Raw genomic sequence first — 20,099 nt, 5'->3', positions numbered from 1 at the left:
ACATATACACATAGATTCCTACACACCTAAACCGATATCAATATATATATATATATATATATATATATATACATATACATACACATATATACACATGTACATATATACACATATATATACACAAACATAAATATACACCTACACATACCTACTTACATACAAAATACTATATATTTACAAGCCGAAGCAAAAAACAAAAACACCCTAACCCTCATTACCCTTCCTCCTCCCTATACCCAGAAAAAAACATATTTTTGTACCGCTGTTTGAACTGGTTCATGCTTGGACATTGCTTGAGCCCCACTCCCAATCTGTTCCACATCCTCACCCCACAGACAGAAATACAGAAACCTTTTAATGTTGTTCGTGCCCACTGATGCTTTAAATTAAATTTCCCCCTCAGACTGTAATCCCCTGATCTGTTAAAAAACATATTTTTAATATTTGCTGGAAGTAAATTGTTTATTGCTTTATACACAATTTGTACTGTTTGAAAATGAACCAAGTCTGTGAATTTTAAGAATTTGGATTGTAAAAATAGTGGATTTGTATGAGCTCTATAGCCAGTATTATGAATAATTCTTATAACTCTTTTCTGCATTACTGATAGTGATTGTGTTGTACCTTTATAAGTATTACCCCATACCTCTGCACAGTACTGTAAATATGGTAAAACCAGTGAGCAGTAAAGAATGCGGAGTGAGTTGTGGTCCAGAATATGTTTCGCTTTGTTTAGAACTGAAATGTTTCTTGACAGTTTACTTTGTATATGTTTTATATGAGTCTTCCAGTTTATCTTATCATCTATTATCACCCCCAGAAACTTATTTTCATGTACCCTTTCAATAGCTACCCCCTCGACTTGTAATTGAACCTGTTTTCCCATTTCTATACTGATCCTCCTCAGTAACTCCTGCAAATCCCCCCCTGAACAAAAAATGCTTGTGTCATCTGCAAATAATACTAATTTTAATATTTTGGAAACATTGACAATATCATTTATATAAATTAGAAACAGTTTTGGACCCAATACTGACCCCTGTGGGACGCCACAAGCATTGTCCAAGCATGATGATGTATATTCCCCCAACTTCACAAACTGTTTTCTGTTACTTAAGTAGCTTCTCACCCAGTGCAACGCCAACCCCCTAATCCCATACTGTTCAAGTTTATTGATTAATATGTCATGATTAATTGTATCAAAAGCCTTTTTAAGGTCTATAAATATTCCAACTGAATGTAATTTGTGGTCTATGGCGTTTGTAATCTCCTCAACTGATTCTATTAATGCAAGTGATGTTGAACTATGTGCTCTGAATCCATATTGACTATCAGTAAGTAATTTATGTTTATTTATGAATTTGTCTAATCTATTATTGAATAACTTTTCTAATAATTTGGAAAATTGTGGAAGCAAAGAAACAGGTCTATAATTTGTGAAGTGGTGTCTATCCCCAGTCTTATACAGCGGCACAACCTTAGCTATTTTCATTTGATTGGGAAATTTACCGGTTTGAAATGATAAGTTACAGATGTATGTTAATGGTTCTACAATCCATTCAATGACCTGTTTTACCACCACCATATCAATTTCATTTAAATCGGTAGATGTTTTATATTTACAATTATTCACAATGTCTATAATTTCATTTCCATCCACTGCTGTGAGGAACATTGAACAGGGATTTCTTTCTATAAGATTATTATCCCAATCCTCAGATTGGGAATCGGGAATTTTTTCTGCCAAGCTTGGTCCAATATTTACAAAAAAATTATTAAAACCGTTGACTACCTCATCCTTATTTTCCTTCTTGACATTATTATCAATGAAATACTGAGGGTAACTCTGTTTTTTATTACCATTTTTGGTAATGCTATTTAATATATCCCATATTCCTTTAATATTGTTTTTGTTATTATATAATATGTTACTATAATATTCCTTCCTACATACCCGTATAATATTAGTTAATCTATTTTTGTATTTCTTATATCTATTTTCTGCCTCTTTAGTCTTTAGTTTTATGAATTCTCTATACAGTGTATTTTTCTTATTACATGCATTTCGTAACCCTTTCGTCATCCATGGTCGAGCTTGGATTTTTTGTTTTCTGTAGTCTTGTTTAATTGGACAATTTTTATCATATAATGATGTAAATATTTGTAAAAAAGTTTCATATGCACTATCAACATCACTTTCACTGTATACCTTTTCCCAGTTTTGCTCCTGTAAATCCTTCTTTAGTGTGTTCATGTTTTCCTCTGTCCGCACTCGCCTGTATTTTATTTTCTCCTCTGGCTGATTCCGCCGATGGTTTCTATTATAAACGATGAAAACTGGTAGATGATCACTAATGTCATTGATTAATAATCCACTCACAGTGTTATTCTCAATATCATTGCTGAATATATTATCAATTAAGGTAGCACTATGGGATGTAATTCTGCTTGGCCTGGTGATTTTTGGATATAAACTCATACTGTACATTATACTGATAAATTCATCTGTTATTTTATGCTTATTTGGATTGAGCAGATCAATATTTAAGTCACCACAAATGAACACAGTTTTTTGATTAGTTTTTGAGAACATTTTTCCCATACAGTCAGTGAATGTTTCAATACTAGATCCTGGTGCTCTATATATACAGCTGACTAATACATTTTTGCTTTTTTCTTCACATATTTCAATAGTTATACATTCTAATAAGTTATCAATCACAGTTGTCATATTGTCTACTATTTTATAATCCATGTTCTTATCCACATACACAGCCACTCCTCCTCCACTCTTATTTTTTCTGTTTACACAATTAAATTCATATCCATCCAGTTCAAAATCCATTCCTTTATCTTCATTGATCCATGTTTCTGATATAGCAATTATGTTAAATATTTTTTTAAACTGACTTAAATATTCTTTAATGTTGTTAAAGTTTGCATATAGACTTCTGCTGTTGAAATGGATTATTGATAATTTGTTATCCGTTCTAATGATCCGATTAAACTGTTCATCTGTATAATAGCAACAACTGTCATTGATATTTGAGAAGAAATTATTGTCCGGGTCTATATCGTGCTCCAAGTCCAGTACATTGTGGTCTGTGTATTTAAATGTTCTCAGTTCTACTTTTCCATGATCAGCAATCCTTTGAGTTATATCCTTCTTGTCTCCAGATGTAGATGAATAGGTAGTAGATGAATAGGTTCCTCTGGTCTGTGTCATGGTGTTGTGATGTGTTTGTGTCCTCATACCTTATTGGTCATATTTGTCCAGATCCTCGCTTTAAGAAACACTATTGTTCATATTTGTCCAGCTCCTCGATGTTCCTTATTGCCATGACTTTTGCTTGTTCTGGTGATCCGTTCAGTTTGATGAATATTTTACAGTTTGAAGTCCATGTGTGCTGGATTTTTCCCTGTTTCTTCAAGAAGCGTGCTTTCCTGGCGATGTCGGCATTCCGTTTGGTGAGATGTTCATTGATGAATACGTTTGTCCCTTTCAGTTTTCTTCCTTGTTTTAACAGTGCTGTTTTGTGTTTTCTGTTGATGAATCTCATGATGACGGTTCGTTTATCACCGTCATTTCTCCGGGGCAGAGGGTGGCACGCTTCAATGTTATTTAAATCCATTTCTATACCTTTAGATAGGAGGAAATCAGCAACCTGTTTTTCCACAGAGCTGACCTCCTGTTCACTGGGATCCCCTCCGCTCTCATCTGTTACCGCCCGTGCGTAGGACCGTGGTTTGATGTGAAGACCTGTGATGATGACGTCGTTAATTCTGGTGTACTGCTCCAATTCAGCCACTCTATTTTCCAGCTGCACCAGATGCCGGTCTTTCTCGGCATTCTGGAGCCGTAATGCCTTCACCTCCTCCACCAGATCCATGATTGATTTCTGTTGCTGCTTCACAACAGAAATCTCCTCTGATAGAAAGTCCAGAGATTTTTTAATATCGTCACCTTTCTCCGCTGTCAGAACCTTCTTAGGCCCCATGGTCGGCTTATGAGCAGCTTGTCGATCGCCGATGTTAACAGCCTGCGTTGTTTGTCACCGGGATGGATCTGCACTGCGCTGGTGCCGCGCGGCCTCGGTGTTTCCACGCTGATGGATCCGCGGTGGCTGCACGAGGCCTCGGGGAAGCGGCACTCGTGACGCGCGGCTCTAATGACACAGCGCGCGGCCTCAGTGAATTCACCACGTTGGGCCTCGGACGTTGTTGCTGTCCAGTCGCGGGGCTAAGTTGCCGGTTGAGGTGGTATTCCCACTGTCCGGGTTGGCAAACACCGGCGTGGCAGATGGCAACCACAAACACCACCTCTGAAAACTCAGGTACAAACTTTTTGCAGCTCGCTCTGACGACACGCAGCTCTGACTGACTCCAGGATGTTAGCGTTCCTGGTATTGCACTTCACATATTGATAAAATCCAGGTAGAGTCTTATTCAGGTTGCAATGGTTGAAGTCCCCTAAAACTAACATAGGAGCCTCAGGTTTTTTCTGCAGGTGACGGTGAATACAATCAGCAATTTGATTTGCTGCTCTGGTAGCATTTCCATCAGGTGGAATGTAAACAGCACACATAAATATGCTGGTGAACTCTCTTGGAAGGTAATGGGGTCTCAGCGTTAAACAGAGCAATTCCAGGTCAGGATTACAAATTCGGTCCCTTACGGCGTTTGAGCATCAACTGTCTTTAAAATAAATGCATAGCCCACCCCCCTGTGCTTTACCAGATTTTTCATTCCTGTCCATACGGACATGGGAAAATCCGTCCAATTGTATAAAAGTATCCAGAATATCACTGCCGAACCAAGTCTCTGTAAAAACCATTAAGTCAGACTCACGGTATTCATAGCAGCCCCTGAGATGTAATCGCAGCTCGTCCAACTTATTCCTCAAGGAGCGGGTGTTAGAAAGCAGTATTTGTGGCAGCGGTAGCTTAGCAGCCCTCCGGACACGTTGCCTAATGCTGCCTCTTCGGCCCCGTTTCCTCCCCCTCCTGGGACATCGCAGTCCTCCTCTCGGATATCGCAACAGCTCTTCTGGAACATTGTTCAGTAATCTTGAAGTTGGGACGACTCCGCAGTCCCGCAGTCCCAACAGCTGAAGCCGCAACAGCTGAGGGCCCACACATTAGCTGGCTAGAGCTAGTAGGTCCTGCAGCCCGGCATTGGATGTACTGGCTGGATAAAGCTAGCCATACCAGTGCTAATACTAATACCCAACTCCTCCGTCCTGGATAGTTTACCCAGCCACAACAGTTTGAATCGAAAATCTCTTTCAGTGAAAACCAAGCCCGCTGAACGTACTTGACGAAAACAAACAATGACAAAAACATAGCAGCCAAGAAAACAGACATGTGCAGCAGAGTCCCTCCACCGACAATTGCAATTGGAAGGGATCTTTGTAGAACTGAGCTCTTATATGTTCTTTCTTCCTCCTACATTTCCTTAAACTCTCTGCCCTGTGGAGGGATGCCAGACGGTTCCTTAGATCAGTTTGGAGAATGCTCATGCCCTTCCTTTCTACCCCTGAAGCTTTCTTCCAATGTTTCCTGAGCTGCCTCCTCTCTTGGATGAGGCGCTTGATCTCCTGTTGCCTCCTGGAGACTGGAGGGGTAGGAGCCTCTTTAGCAACTTTTGCCTCTTTTTCTCCAAAACATTCTGACCCGTACTGGTAGATGATGTCTCCCATCTGATCCAGCTTCCTCTCTACTGAGCCTCGCAGTTGATTGAGTGTCCGGCTCAAGTCAGCATTCACCGTCTCCCACAGCTTCTTGTCAGCAGCACTGGGCCACTTCACCTGCAACCTGTGCCCTGGGAGCTTCTTTTCCACTACAGGTCTGGGAGGCTGGGTGGGTTCACCATCTGATGTTTGTATCACTGTTGATTCTGTGCTTGGGGTTTCCTCTTCCCTGCCAGTGGTGCTGATGCACTGTAAGCTGTGGCTTATATCCAATTGCTGTGCTTCACTCGACTGATATGACCCCTTCCGCACATGATAGTCAATGCGAGGCAACTGTCTTTCTTCACTCAAGCACCTTTTCCTTCCCTGGTGAACCCTCAACCCATGGTAAGATTCTTCCATCCTCATACACAGACCTGCAGCTTGTGGCCTGCTGTTACATCAGAAGCTGTGATGCATGCTGTGGTGTTCTCTTGTACTGTACTTTTGTTACTCATAGTCGTTTCCAGTCCAGTCGTTACCATGTTATCAGCCGATGAGTCTTCTTCCACCCCCGCTCTCGCAGACTCTGGGGGTGTTCTCTTTCTGTGACTTTTAGTAGCTATGGCGGGTGTCTCGAGCATGCTGCAAGGCACACAAGACTACAGTCATGGGCAGCTAACCCATGGCTGTCCCAGTGGGGTCTATTCCCTCCTGTCAACTGTCTCTCCAAGTTGTCACAATACTTTCCTTGTCGTCAGCTGACCTTTCTCAGCAGTCACTGGCCTGAACCAGACAAACAGATTTCCAAACACAGGCTAAGATGTTATTCTCCTTGTGCAAGCACGTACAGAAGTTGGTGAATGATTTATATATATATATATATATATATATATATATATATATATATATATATATATATATATATATATATATATATATATACATATACGTGGTCTATTAGAAAAGTATCCGACCTTATTATTTTTTTCAAAAACCATATGGATTTGAATCACGTGTGATTGCGTCAGACAAGCTTGAACCCTCGTGTGCATGCGTGAGTTTTTCCACGCCTGTCGGTTGCGTCATTCGCCTGTGAGCAGGCTTTGAGTGAGGAGTGGTCCAGCCCCCTCATCGGATTTTCATTGCCAGGAAATGGCGGAATGATTTGGGCTTTTTTTCCATCAGAATTTTTTCAGAAACTGTTAGAGACTGGCAGCTGGAAACCATTAGAAAAATTTATCTGGCTTTCGGTGAAAATGTTACGGGCTTGGTAGAGAATAAGGAGTGTTATGCATGTCTTTTTCCTGGTTCTCTCCCTCAGCCCCAACCAGTCCCAGCAGAAGACTGCCCCTCCCTGAGCCTGGTTCTGCTGGAGGTTTCTTCCTGTTAAAAGGGAGTTTTTCCTTCCCACTGTTGCCAAGTGCTTGCTCACAGGGGGTCGTTTTGACCGTTGGGGGTTTTTCCGTAATTATTGTATGGCCTTGCCTTACAATATAAAGCGCCTTGGGGCAACTGTTTGTTGTGATTTGGCGCTATATAAATAAAATTGATTTGATTTGATTTGTTACGATCGCTTTAAGGACGGCCCCCAGCGGCTGTGGGGCGCGCCACGCTCCGAAGCCGCCATCGACAGGCTGAACGACCATTTCATTTCTAAACGGATGGCTGTCTGGATCCGTGACCATCGTGTGCCATTTCTCTGGTTATCACAAGAGCTGGACATCAACCATTTTCCGGCAGATTTCACTTTTAACAAGAGATTTTGTCATGGAAAGCCGAGCGGAGGCTTCGCGCGTCACGATGGATTCGCTACTGGAGCGAGACAAAACCACTTCCATTTTGATCTCACAGGACGGCTTTGAGATGGCGTTCAGACAGCTGTCGGTGGTTTTTCCATTGAGTGATTATCCGAGAAATTGTGGATGTGCCTGGACATGCCAGAACATGTCCCGTGAGGCTTCATCACGGCGTTGCTTTGCGCCATGCGGCACCGCCGCAACGCGCGAAGCCTCCGCTCCTCTTTCCATGACAAAAACTCCTGTAACAGTGGAATGTGCCGTTCATTTCCAAACTGGATGCTGTGTTTTATCCGGGACGTCGTCTGACTAGCACAGGAATTGTGAAAAGACGTGGACATCAGCACTTTTCTGCACATTGAGACTGATGTGCGGAGGAATTCCGCGTGTCGCGGCGGTGCCGCATGTGTAAGTTGTCCATGCCATGGGCACTAACACACCCCCATACCATCACAGATGCTGGCTTTTGAACTTTGCGCTGGTAACAATCTGGATGGTCTTTTCCTCTTTTGTCCAGAGGACATGACGTCCATGATTTCCAAAAACAATTTGAAGTGTGGACTCATCAGACCACAGCACACTTTTCCACTTTGCATCTGTCCATTTCAAATGAGCTCAGGCCCAGAGAAGGCGGCAGCATTTCTGGATGTTGTTGATGTATGGCTTTCACTTTGTATGGTAGAGTTTTAACTTGCACTTGTAGACGTAGCGATGAACTGTGTTGACTGACAATGGTTTTCTGAAGTGTTCCTGAGCCCACGCTGTAAGTCCCTTTACACAATGATGTTGGTTTTTAATGCAGTGCTGCCTGAGGGATCGACGGTCACGGGCATTCAATGTTGGTTTTTGGCCTTGCGATTTATTTGTAGAAAGTTCTCCAGATTCTCTGAATCTTCTGATTATATTATGGACTGTAGATGATGGAATCCCTAAATTCCTTGTAACTGAACATTGAGAAACATTGTTCTTAAACTGTTGGACTATTTTTTTCACACAGTTGTTCACAAAGTGGTGATCCTCGCTTCATCTTGTGAACGGCTGAGCCTTTTGGGGTGCTCCCTTTATATCCAGTCATGACACTCACCTGTTTCCAATTAACCTGTTCACCCGTGGAATGTTCGAAACAGGTGTTCTTTGAGCATTCATCAACTTTTCCAGTCTTTTGTTGCCCCTGTCCCAGCTTTTTTGAAATGGGTTGCAGGCATCCATTTCAAAATGAGCAAATATTTGCATAAAAACAAAAAAGTCTATCAGTTTGAACATTAAATATCTTGTCTTTGTGGTGTATTCAATTGAATATAGGTTGAAGAGGATTTGCAAATCATTGTATTCTGTTTTCATTTACATTTCACACAACGTCCCAACTTAATTGGAATTGGGGTTGTATGAGTGTAAATGTGCTTCCAGTCAGTCACAGTGTGTGTATGCATGTGTGTGCGCGTGCATGTGTGTGTTGTCAGGTGTAAAACAGAGGTGTGTTAAGTTCATGGTGCCTGCTGTGATCAACATGCTGCTCCTCCTACTGCTGGCTGGAATTCTTCTTGGATATTATTGTGAGTAATAAGCACAGACTCACATCGTTTTGATTGTTGTATTGCATTCAGTTTGTGGCCCTGTGGCCGTTTCATGTCTACAGTTAGTTCACCGTGCACGCGCAGGCTGCAGTGTGGGGATGGGAGCTGTGTGTGGGAGTCCCAGTGGTGTGATGGCAGGACAGACTGTCCGACTGGACAGGATGAAGCTAACTGTGGTAACAGGACACGATGCACGACAAAACCACCTCAGTACTTGTGAATAGAGCAATAAGGAGAGGGGCACAAGGTTTTCCCATTTAAATCTGTCATGTACACATGAATAACCTGACTTTAACTTAATTTCATTCCTCAAATGGCAAGATTCTTTGTGGGGTAGAAATCTGGAAAGAACACAGTTTGGTCTCATTGAACGGTATCTTCGTGTGTGAAAACAAAGGTGCTCATCTTGGCCAAACTTGACAAAAAAGGTCAAGTTTGGGAGCATATGCTGTTGCTGCACTTCACCACATCCATGGCACCATGAAACCGCCTTGGGCCCTGGATGGTAACCACCCAGGCATACAATTGATCCATTCCTACATCTCTAAAATAACCATCTACCTGCCACAGCCAGGTGAAACGTAGACATCCTCTTGGCCTTCTCCAGCTGTTGGGGTCCTCAACACTAAATGCAGGTGGGATGAGAATGTAAATGGACAGAAAAGCTTGAGCATTGCTTCATGCTCTGGACACGATGCCATATAAGCTACAAAAACTTTAGATAGAAAATGCTCACTGGATGTTAATATGAACGTGTAAAATAACATTTAGAGCACATTGACAGAAAGTAATACCATATTAAAAGGAAGAAAAACCTTTTCAAGTGAAGACAAGAGCAATCTGAGATTTCTGATGTCCTCCAAGGGCTGACGAGGACTCAAAATATGTGATTCACATCATGACCCGGACTTTAACTGGATCCGGATTCCACAACACAGTGCAATAATTGCATACTGATCCAGAATGGTCCGACTGATCAACATGTTGCAATCTGATATTTAATTCACAAGCAGAAACAAAATAGTGTCTTACTGAGCTTGGTTTTACATCGTGATGTCGAATCCATGAACTAGTTTAGACATAATCCTTCAAAGTCTACAAAATGAAATCCTGATCCAGAATACGGATCCGGATCGAGATCACCTCTAAAATTTAATGGAGTCTTCCAAGGTGTAACACCAATGTGTGGGGAAAATGTGTTAAGTAGTTTGGACGTAATCCTCAAAATCTGACAAGGCAAACAATACAAATTGAATCCGTGATCCAGAATACGGATCTGGATCACCTCCCAAATTCAGTGGAGTCTTCCATGCTGTAATATCTATCTGTGGTGCAAATTGGGTGAGAATCCATAAAGTAATTTTGACATAATTCTAAAAAACCCTATACGAGGTCTGTTAGAAAACTGCATGAGTTTTTTCACACCTGTCAGTTGCGTCATTTGCCTGTGAGCACGCTTTGTGGGAGGAGTGGTCCAGCCCCCTTGGCGGATTTTCATTGTCAGGAAAATGGCTGAGGGACTGCCGCTTTGCTGCATCAAAATGTTTTCAGAAACTGTGACAGCCAGCCAGCTGGAAACCATTCGGGAAATTCAGATGGCTTTCGGTGAAGCTCTTATGGGCATCACGCAGATTAAGGAGTATTACAACCGGATTAAAGAAGGCCCACAGCGGCTGAGGGCGCACCGCGCTTCGAGCGGCCATCGACAGGCTGAAACGGTCAGATCATTTCCAAAGTGAAGGCTGTGTTGATCTGGGACATCGTCTGACTACCAGAGAAATGGCAAGAGAGGTGGACATAGCACTTTTTTGGCACATTACACTGTTACAGGAGATTTTGTAATGAAAGACGTGCGGCGGAATGCGCGTCAGGACGGAGCCGCGTAATGGCGCAGAACAAAAAGCACCTCCGTGTTGGAAGTCTCACGGGACATGCCCAGCTCTTCCACCATTCGGAAGATTCAGACGGCTTTGGGTGGCTTTTCAGTCGAGTGAGTATCCGAGAAATTGGCGAAGAGCTGAGCATGTCACAACATGTCCTGTGAGACCAACACGGAGGTGCTTTCGTTCCGCGCCATTAGTGGCTCCGTGGTGAATTCTTCTGCTCCCGTTTTCATGACAAAATCTCCTTTAACAGTGGAATGTACCAGAAAAGTGCTGATGTCCACCTTTTCTGCCATTTCTCTGGTAGTCAGACGACATCCCGGATCAACACAGCATTCAGTTTGGAAATGATCTGGTCGTTTCAGCCTGTCGATCGCCGCTCGGCGCGCGGCACACCCTCCGCCATTGTGCGCCGTCTTTAAACCGGCTGTAACACTCCTTAATCTGTATGATACCCATAAAATTGTCCCTGAAAGCCATCTGAATTTTCCGAATGGTATCCACCTGGCTGTCTCTCACAGTTTCTGGAAAAATTTGATGCAGCGCTGCTCCAGCTGTTCAGACATTTTCCTCACAATGAAAATCCGATGAGGGGGGAGGACCAGTGCTCACTCAAAGCCTGCTCACAGGCGAATGACGCAACCGTCAGGCGTGAAAAAACTCACGCATGCGCATGGAGGTTCAAGCTTGGCCAGTGATGCCGGTAACGTGTTACTTAGTAACGCGTTACTCTAATCTGACCACTTTTTTTAGTAACGAGTAATCTAATGCGTTAATCTTTCCAAATCAGTAATCAGATTGAAGTTACTTCTCCAAGTCACTGTGCGTTACTATTATTTTTGCATTGTGGGTCGACAGCAGCATTAAACTTGGTCCGTGGGTGAATCAAGCTCCTGCTGCAGTCATACAGGGACCAAACAAAGGACCCCGGACCCTGTACTCCCGGAGCACCCCCCACAGGACACCTCGAGGGACACAGTCAAACGCCTTCTCCAGATCCACAAAAAACATGTGGACTGGTTGGGCGAACTCCCATGAACCCTCAAGCACCTGATGGAGGGTGTAGAGCTGGTCCAGTGTGCCGTGACCAGGACGAAAACCACACTGCTCCTCCTGAATCCAAGGTTCGACTATCGGTCGAATTCTCTTCTCCAGTACTCTGGATTAGACCTAGCTGGAACACACCCTCTGGTCCCCTTTCTTAAATAGAGGGACCACCACTCCGGTCTGCCAATCCAGAGGCACTGTCCCCGACCGCCACGCGATGTTGCAGAGACGTGTCAACCAAGACAGTCCCACAACATCCAGAGACTTAAGGTACTCCGGACAGATTTCATACACCCCAGAAGCCTTGCCACCGAGGAGCTTTCTGACCACCTCGGTAACTTGGTTACCGAGGTGGTCAGAACTCGGACGGTAACTCGGACGGTTTGCCAGAGTTTCTTCGAGGCCGACCGATAGTCCTCCTCTATGGCCTCCCTGAACTCCTCCCAGACCCGAGTTTTTGCCTCTGCAACTGCACAGGCTGCAGCACGCTTGGCCTGCTGGTACCTATCAGCTGCCTCTGGAGTCCCACCTGCCAGCAAAGACAAGTAGGACCCCTTCAGCTTGACGGCATCCCTTATTTCCGGTGTCCACCACCGGGTTCGGGGATTGCCGCTGCGACAGGCACCAGAGACCCTGCGACCACAGCTACGAGGGCCGCATCGACAATGGAGGTGAAGAACATGGTCCACTCGGACTCCATGTCTCCAACCTCACCCGGGATCTGGGAGAAGCTATCTCGAAGGTGGGAGTTGAAGACCTCATTGACAGAGGGTTCCGCCAATCGTTCCCAGCAGACCCTCACAATACATTTGGGCCTGCCAGGTCTGACCAGCTTTCTCCCCTCTCAGTGGACCAACTCACCACCAGGTGGTGATCGGTTGACAGCTCAGCCCCTCTCTTCACCCGAGTGTACAAGACACGTGGCCGAAGGTCAGATGATACGACTACAAAGTCGATCATCGACCTCCAGCTCAGGGTGTCCTGGTGCCACGCACACTTATGGACACCCTTGTGCTTGAACATGGTGTTAGTGATGGACAAACTGTGGCTAGCACAGAAGTTCAACAACTGAACACCACTCAGGTTCAGATCGGGGAGGCCGTGCTTCCCGATCACCCCCCTCCAGGTCTCACTGTTGCCGCTCACGTGGGTGTTGAAGTCCCCCAGGAGAACAATGGAGTCCCCAGTCGGAGCACTATCTAGTACCCCTCCCAGGGACTCCAAGAAGGTCGGGCACTCTGCACTGCCACTCGGCCTGTAGGCCAAGACAACAGTGAGAGACCTGTCCCCAACCCGAAGGCGTAGGGATGCGACCCTCTCGTTCACCGGGGTGAACACCAACACATGGCGACTGTGCTGGGGAGCAATGAGCAATGCTAACCCCGCCCGCCGCCTCTCCCCATGGGCAATGCCAGAAAAGTGGAGTGCCCAGCCCCTCAACAGGAGTTGGGTACCAGAGCCCAAGTTGTGCATGGAGGTGAACCCGACTATCTCCAGTCGGTACCTCTCAACCTCAATCACAAGATCAGGCTCCTTACCCCCCCAGCGAGGTGACATTCCACTTTGAGCTGGAGGTACATATACAACCCCAATTCTAATGAAGTTGGGACGTTGTGTGACATGTAAATAAAAACAGAATATAGTGATGTGCAAATTCTCTTCAACCTATATTCAATTGAATACACCACAAAGACAAGATATTTAATGTTCAAACTGATAAACTTTAATGTTTTTGTGCAAATATTTGCTCATTTTGAAATGGATGCCTGCAACATGTTTCAGAAAAGCTGGGACAGTGGTATGTTTATCACTGTGTTACATCACCTTTCCTTCTAACAACACTCAATAAACGTTTGGGAACTGAGGACACTAATTGTGAGTATCGTGATTGGGTATAAATGGAGCATCCCCAAAAGGCTCAGCCATTCACAAGCAAAGATGGGGCAAGGATCACTTTGTGAACAACTGCATGAAAAAAATATTCCAACAGTTTTAGAACAATGTTTGTCAACATTCAATTGCAAGGAATTTAGGGATTCCATCATTTACAGTCCATAATATAATCAGAAGATTCAGAGAATCTGGGGAACTTTCTACATGTAAGGGGCAAGGCCGAAAACCACTGTAGACATACCACTGTCCCAACTTTTTTGAAATGTGTTGTAGGCATCCATTTCAAAATGTGTCAATATTTGCACAAAAACAATAAAGTTTATCAGTTTGAACATTAAATATCTTGTCTTTGTGGTGTATTCAATTGAACATAGGTTGAAGAGGATTTGCAAATCATTGTATTCTGTTTTTATTTACATTTTACGCAACGTCCCAACTGGAATTGGAGATGTATTTATGTATTTAAATCCTGTCTCAGTAACAAATGAGTTATTCGTTTTAGTGTAAAATCAGTTATCACACTTTCAACCATGGCCCCATTTTTAGTTGTTTTTGAATTCTTCTTTTCATTTGGGATAAAACAATTTTAATCAGTGCATTATTGATTTTGAGTTGAAGCACTGTCACAGGCAAACTGGTTACATAATGTTACTGCATGGAGCACGTTAAAACCACTCAGTCAAACTACTTCTTGTTGTCGCTAAACGGGGGAAAACGTTCTGTCTGGCGTAGCGATGATACCTACAGAGGTTAACATACGCATGTTTACGTACAAGGGGTTTGGTCTTACAGACAAATTCCCTCATCCACACAGCCTGTGATGGTGTTTGCATTCTAAATCAACAATGCACAGATTAAAAAGGTTTTGGTTCTGAGTAACTGAAAAATATCTAAAAATAGAGCCCAAGTTGAAAAATACCACAGTTTGCCTTTAAAGAATTAAATATCGAGATCTAATAAGCAAAATGCTCATCTCAGCCCGCGCTATGCATCTTTGGAATTGGATCAAATTTTGGCTACCAATCAAACCTGCGTAAACATGGTAATAATGGCAGAATGCAACATAAATGTGAGCGATCGGTACAGTTTAGATGACTTTAAAAAGTGGAAACTCAAATGGAATCTTTTTTGTAAGCGCAGAGTCTTTCCATTTCAAGGGAAATTGAAAGACAGACTTATTGCATTAGCATACACGGTAACTGCAAATTTGCCCTGTGTACCTTTACTGCTGAAAAAGAGGTGAAACATATCAGGAAAGATTATGAGGACTTGCTTATAGTCGACAAAATTGTTACACCTAAACCCACTGAAACTAACAGATAGATGGACTGGCAAAAATACCAGTGCAATAATGTGGCCCCCATGCGTTTATGCAGATATTACTGAATATTTGATGGAAAATGGCGAAAGATTGCTCTTAAAGCGGTTCTGCAAGGACTACAAGGAAGACACATCTTGTCATCGTTTACCGTGGCAACATTCCGTTCATGTTATTAAACTGACTGTGATAACTATAATTGACAAACTTATGATTTTAATCCAACTCTTGTGCCCTTTGGGGTTTTTCTTTGCTGTGGGAAACTTGTGTAAAACAAACAGTGGTTTCCATGTGCACTCTGGATCTTTGTGCTCATTTGTGATCTTTGCACAGTTAACAATAGCGCAATGTGCACCGTCATGTTTAAGCTTCACCTGAACGCAAGGCTTAACATTTGAACAGTTAAAGCTACACGTCTCCCGTTACACACATACTCAAGCTACCTGGGTTTGGTCAGTGTTGGGTAGAAAAACGAGAGTGATGATCACAGTTCGAGCATGTGCAGTCATGATGCATACTTGGCTAGAGATTTGACAAGTCATTTAAAACTAAGATAAGTTGAGGTGGTATGTTCACGAGTGATTTAAACAAAGCTAAATAGAACATTTCAGTCAAAACTAAATTAGAAGCTAATTTTCATTCTACTTCTTTTTCTTTCAGCTGCTCCGGTTAGGGGTCGCCACAGCAGGATCAATCGTTTCCATCTTACCCTGTCACTCGTTTCCATCTTACCCTGTCCATTGTGATCCTACAGATCACAATGTCATTTGTAAACATCATAGTCCATGGAGACTCCTGTCTGATCTCATCCGTCAACCTGTCTATCACCACTGTGAACAAAAAAGGACTCAGAGCTGATCATTCCTACTGCGCATCTCACCACTGTTACACTATCCTTGTACATGCCTTGCACTACCCTCATTACCTCTGTTTCCTTTGCCAACATGCCCATTGAATTCCGCTCCTATCACCACTCTTTCATGCTTGGGCACACTGTCCACCACCTCATCTAACTCACTCCAGAAATCTTCTTTCTCCTTCGTCTCACACCCTACCTGTGGGGCATATGCACTGATGATATTCATCATCACCCCTTCAATTTCCAACTTCACACTCATCACCCTATTAGATACTCGCTTAACAACCAACATACCCTAACATACTCTTCCTTTAAAATGACCCCAACACCATTTCTTTCCTATCCTCACTGTGATGCAACTTGAACCCACCGCTGATGCTCCTGCTCTTACTCCCCTTCCACTTGGTCTCTTGCACACACACACACTATGTCTACCTTTCTCCTCTCCATCATATCAGCCAGCTCTCTCCCTTTACTTGTCATACTGCTAACATTCAAAGTCCTAACTTCCACCCTTCTAGTTTTCCTCTTCTCCCACTGTCTCTGGACACGTTCTCCTCCTCTTCTTTTCCCAGCAATAGCCCAGTTTCCTCTGGAACCCTGTTGGGCATTGGCACCGGTGGCGGTTGTTCACCTGGGCCTCAACCGATCTGGTATGGAAATTCGGTTTGTGCTCTACATCTTTATTTTGGCTTGTTTTTCGCTGGATGCCGTTCCTGACACAATCCTACTCATTTATCCGGGCTTGGGACCGGCACTCAGAGTGTATTGGCTGCACACTAAATGTGGCTGAGTTAGCTAATTTTCATTCGTGGTGGTCAGAATTTAAAAGGCATTTCAAAATAGAATTAGAATGAATTGTGTATATATTTGTGTGAATCCTGTCTACGGAATGAATATTAAAAATGTTTGACATACAATGGCGTCACTTTTCAATTCCATTATTATAAAATTTTCAACTCATTGTATGTATTTGTGTGTGTATGTGTGTGTTTTCAGTAAGGTTGTACGGATCCGATTTCCTCTTGCAGATCTCCTCCCGGAGCAAAAACTGGAGAACTGTGTGTTCGCACGGCTGGACTGACCAGCAGGGGGCAGCGGTCTGCCAGCAGTTTGGATACAGCAGGTCAGATGCTACTCTATCAGTGTTGCCAGTTTAGTGACTTTGGTAAATTTTGTTGTTTTTTTTTTTTAACCTTCCCTAGCAACAAAAAATCTGGTCCGGCAACGGGCAAAAAAATCTGGTGATTCGTTGTGACTTTGGCAAACTCCATTCCATTTAATCTACCTAGCAACAGCGAAAGCTAAATTTCACAGAGTTTATGAATGGCATTGCATCTTCTTCTAGTGCTCTAGGAAGCCACTCTATCATACATAGGCTACGACTGAAAACTAACACCCAATCATTCTTGGTCATGTAGAAATCTCTATGTTGTGAATTGAGCAAGTGTGTGGTCCTGGACAGTGTTAAAGTTAAACTTCACCTTTAAAAACATCACGATGCTCTGAAGCAACGCATCCTGGGAGTTCTGGTCAGCTGATCGGAGCTCCGACATAGTTAGTAATTCCAGTTAACAATAAAAATAACAAACGCAAGATGTTTTTTAAAATCATCAATGCACCCATACATTATACCACCCCAAACTCCTTCACAAAACAAACAAACAAACACAATAATCCTGCCTTCAAGAGAACAAGATGACACTCAGCTACCTGCCATATGCAAATTAGATGTGATTAATTTGTCACTTATGTAATGACTTTCGGAGAGCCAATGGTGACTTCTGGTGAGCGTTTTTCAGTAACGCTGTGTTCCACTGCAGACTTATCAAACACATACTTATAAATGTGTGGGTAAGTTTGTACTTATTGTGGTATTGATCTACAGGAGCACATATTTTAAATCAGGCCAGCTGAACACTGATCCTGACCACAAATTCTTCATGGTGAAGCCAGACTTCAGACCTGAAGTTCCCTTACTGCAGCAGTTTGTCCTCAGGTTAGTAACCTGGTTGAAAACAATCAGCTTGAAAACAGTGTTAAATCATTATTACCTTGATCATACATCAAATGTTTGATTCTACCTGCAGCAGCAGCTGCCCCAACAACAGTGTGGTGACACTACGGTGCATCGGTAAGTCAGCGCACTTTTGAAAACTGCTTGATTGATGAGGAAGTTCATTTAGCAGCTAATATATAAAGCTAACCGCGTCTGTGTTCGCTATGCACAGCAATAGTAATTAAGCAATCGACACCAAACTTGATATGGTGACTGGGAGCACCAAGGGGAAGGTCACTCGAGCCCTTAGGTTGAAACTGTACGTGTGCGAACACACACACACACACACCACCAGCCTTATATATTAGATCATGACCTGCTCCGCTATGCACAGCCACAGTATTGGGTCTTCAAATCCAATCTTTGAGCATATTCCATTTTGGAACTGCTGTAGTTGACCTTGATTTGCACTCATGGGTGTACCTGCACAGGCAGCACCACAGGTAGTGGTTGTCCACAACGTCAGTGGGCCTTTCACATGAAGACTGCAACATGAAAGACCCGCCTCGGGTCTTCCACCTCACAGTCTGTCCGGGCCCTTCAGTTCGGATCCATCCGGCGGTCGTACCTTGGACAAAGAGAAAAAAAGCAGAATCAGTTGGGCAGAAAAAACTACACCTAAGGTATAATTCATCAGCAGTAAATCAACAGGAAAACAGAGAAATTACTAAGGTGATTGCCGGGCGCTAACCCTAAGGTTCACTCTCAAACCCAAAATTTAGATAAAGTTGAGGCCGAGACCTGTTCCATTGCTAATAAAATGACTTTAAAAGGATAGGAAGCACAGTGTTATGGTTAGAGGTCCGGCTCGGACCAGACTGGTACAAGCTATAGACCCAAACACTGGGAGCAAGAAACAGAGTTGGTTGTAAAGAAAAGATATTTATTGACAAAGGACAAATAATAATGCTGCACTGGGGGTACCTGCAGAGTGGAGTGTATCCCGCTCCTAGCGGTGAAAATAGGGAGCGGGTTCCCGAGCCAGTCTTGAAGGAAAACTGAAAACTTGGATTCTAGGACCAGGACCAGGTGGGACTCACAGAGCTGAAACCAGGAACTGAGGGAATGAAGAAACAGATGGTGAGTGATTGCACTCGTAACACTGGAAGCCTTATACAATTCACAGTTCACTGAAGGCTGGAAACAGAATTGTTCAAAGTTCTGGAAATAATGTTTTCCTTTTATAAAAAAGGTTTACTGTTCAAAAATAGTTCACAGTTCATAAATTGTCTCCAGAGGTCTGAGGTTAAGTGCTGCGTGTTTGTGACGCAGTTCCAATTCAAAAGGACAAGACGGCAGGACTCTTAATAGTTCGAAGTCAGAGTTCATACAGTTCTTAGGAAGATTTCTTGGACAGTTTTTTTTATCATGCACAGTCACAAGCAGGAATGACAGAGCAGAATCCCACTGAAACATGAAGGAACTTAAGTGGCGTGAAGCAGAGCCACGCGCTCTGAGGGGATAGCCGGAGAGTTCCAAAATGATGTTGCTGTGCAGGTAACCAGGAGCCAGGAACCAGGGCAGCATAGGAGCCGTGCAGAATAGCATCTGGAACACCAGGATAGACAGTTCACTCTAATATGGGAATTAGAGAGCTGGCCAGGTTACCTTGAGTTTAGCTGTGGGAAGCTCTGACATCTTAAGCGCTTGGGAGCAGCAGGACGACCCGGTCAAGGTGAAGGAATCACAGAGAGGAATCAGGCTTGGCCCTCCGATCATGGATCATGGATCATGGAAGCATATGGCTCTAGGAAGAGTCTGGAAGAATCTGGCAACCATTGATGTAAAAGTCTGAGTTTATATAGTCTGCCACTCCTCAGCCAGTCATTCACAGCAGGTGTGCAGCCAAGATGAGCAGTGAGGAGCAGCAGGTGAGGAGCAAAACTGAAGAAGCCATCTGGGGGAACAATTCACACATAACAACAAGGTTCAAAGCAGCTAAAAACCAGGGGTCAGGGGGAACCACGACACATAGTAACATACTATGCCAGTATGCTAG

General features: G+C 43.5%; 1 protein-coding gene across 1 annotated transcript in view; it reads left to right on the top strand.

Annotated features, from left to right (window-relative positions):
• LOC117508943 (transmembrane protease serine 2-like) overlaps positions 1-20,099 on the top strand; it is a 62,669-nt gene that overhangs the window by 8,374 nt on the left and 34,196 nt on the right. Inside the window, exons 3-7 of the mRNA XM_034168779.1 lie at positions 8,928-9,020; positions 9,104-9,217; positions 17,041-17,167; positions 17,930-18,040; positions 18,132-18,175. Of these exons, the coding sequence (XP_034024670.1) occupies positions 8,928-9,020; positions 9,104-9,217; positions 17,041-17,167; positions 17,930-18,040; positions 18,132-18,175 (489 nt within the window). The remainder of the gene's footprint in view (positions 1-8,927; positions 9,021-9,103; positions 9,218-17,040; positions 17,168-17,929; positions 18,041-18,131; positions 18,176-20,099) is intronic.

This window comes from Thalassophryne amazonica, chromosome 4 (genome assembly GCF_902500255.1).
Source record: "Thalassophryne amazonica chromosome 4, fThaAma1.1, whole genome shotgun sequence".
NCBI lineage: Eukaryota > Metazoa > Chordata > Actinopteri > Batrachoidiformes > Batrachoididae > Thalassophryne > Thalassophryne amazonica.
Note: the sequence above shows the minus strand (reverse complement) of the source record. Positions and strands in the feature narration are given on the sequence as shown.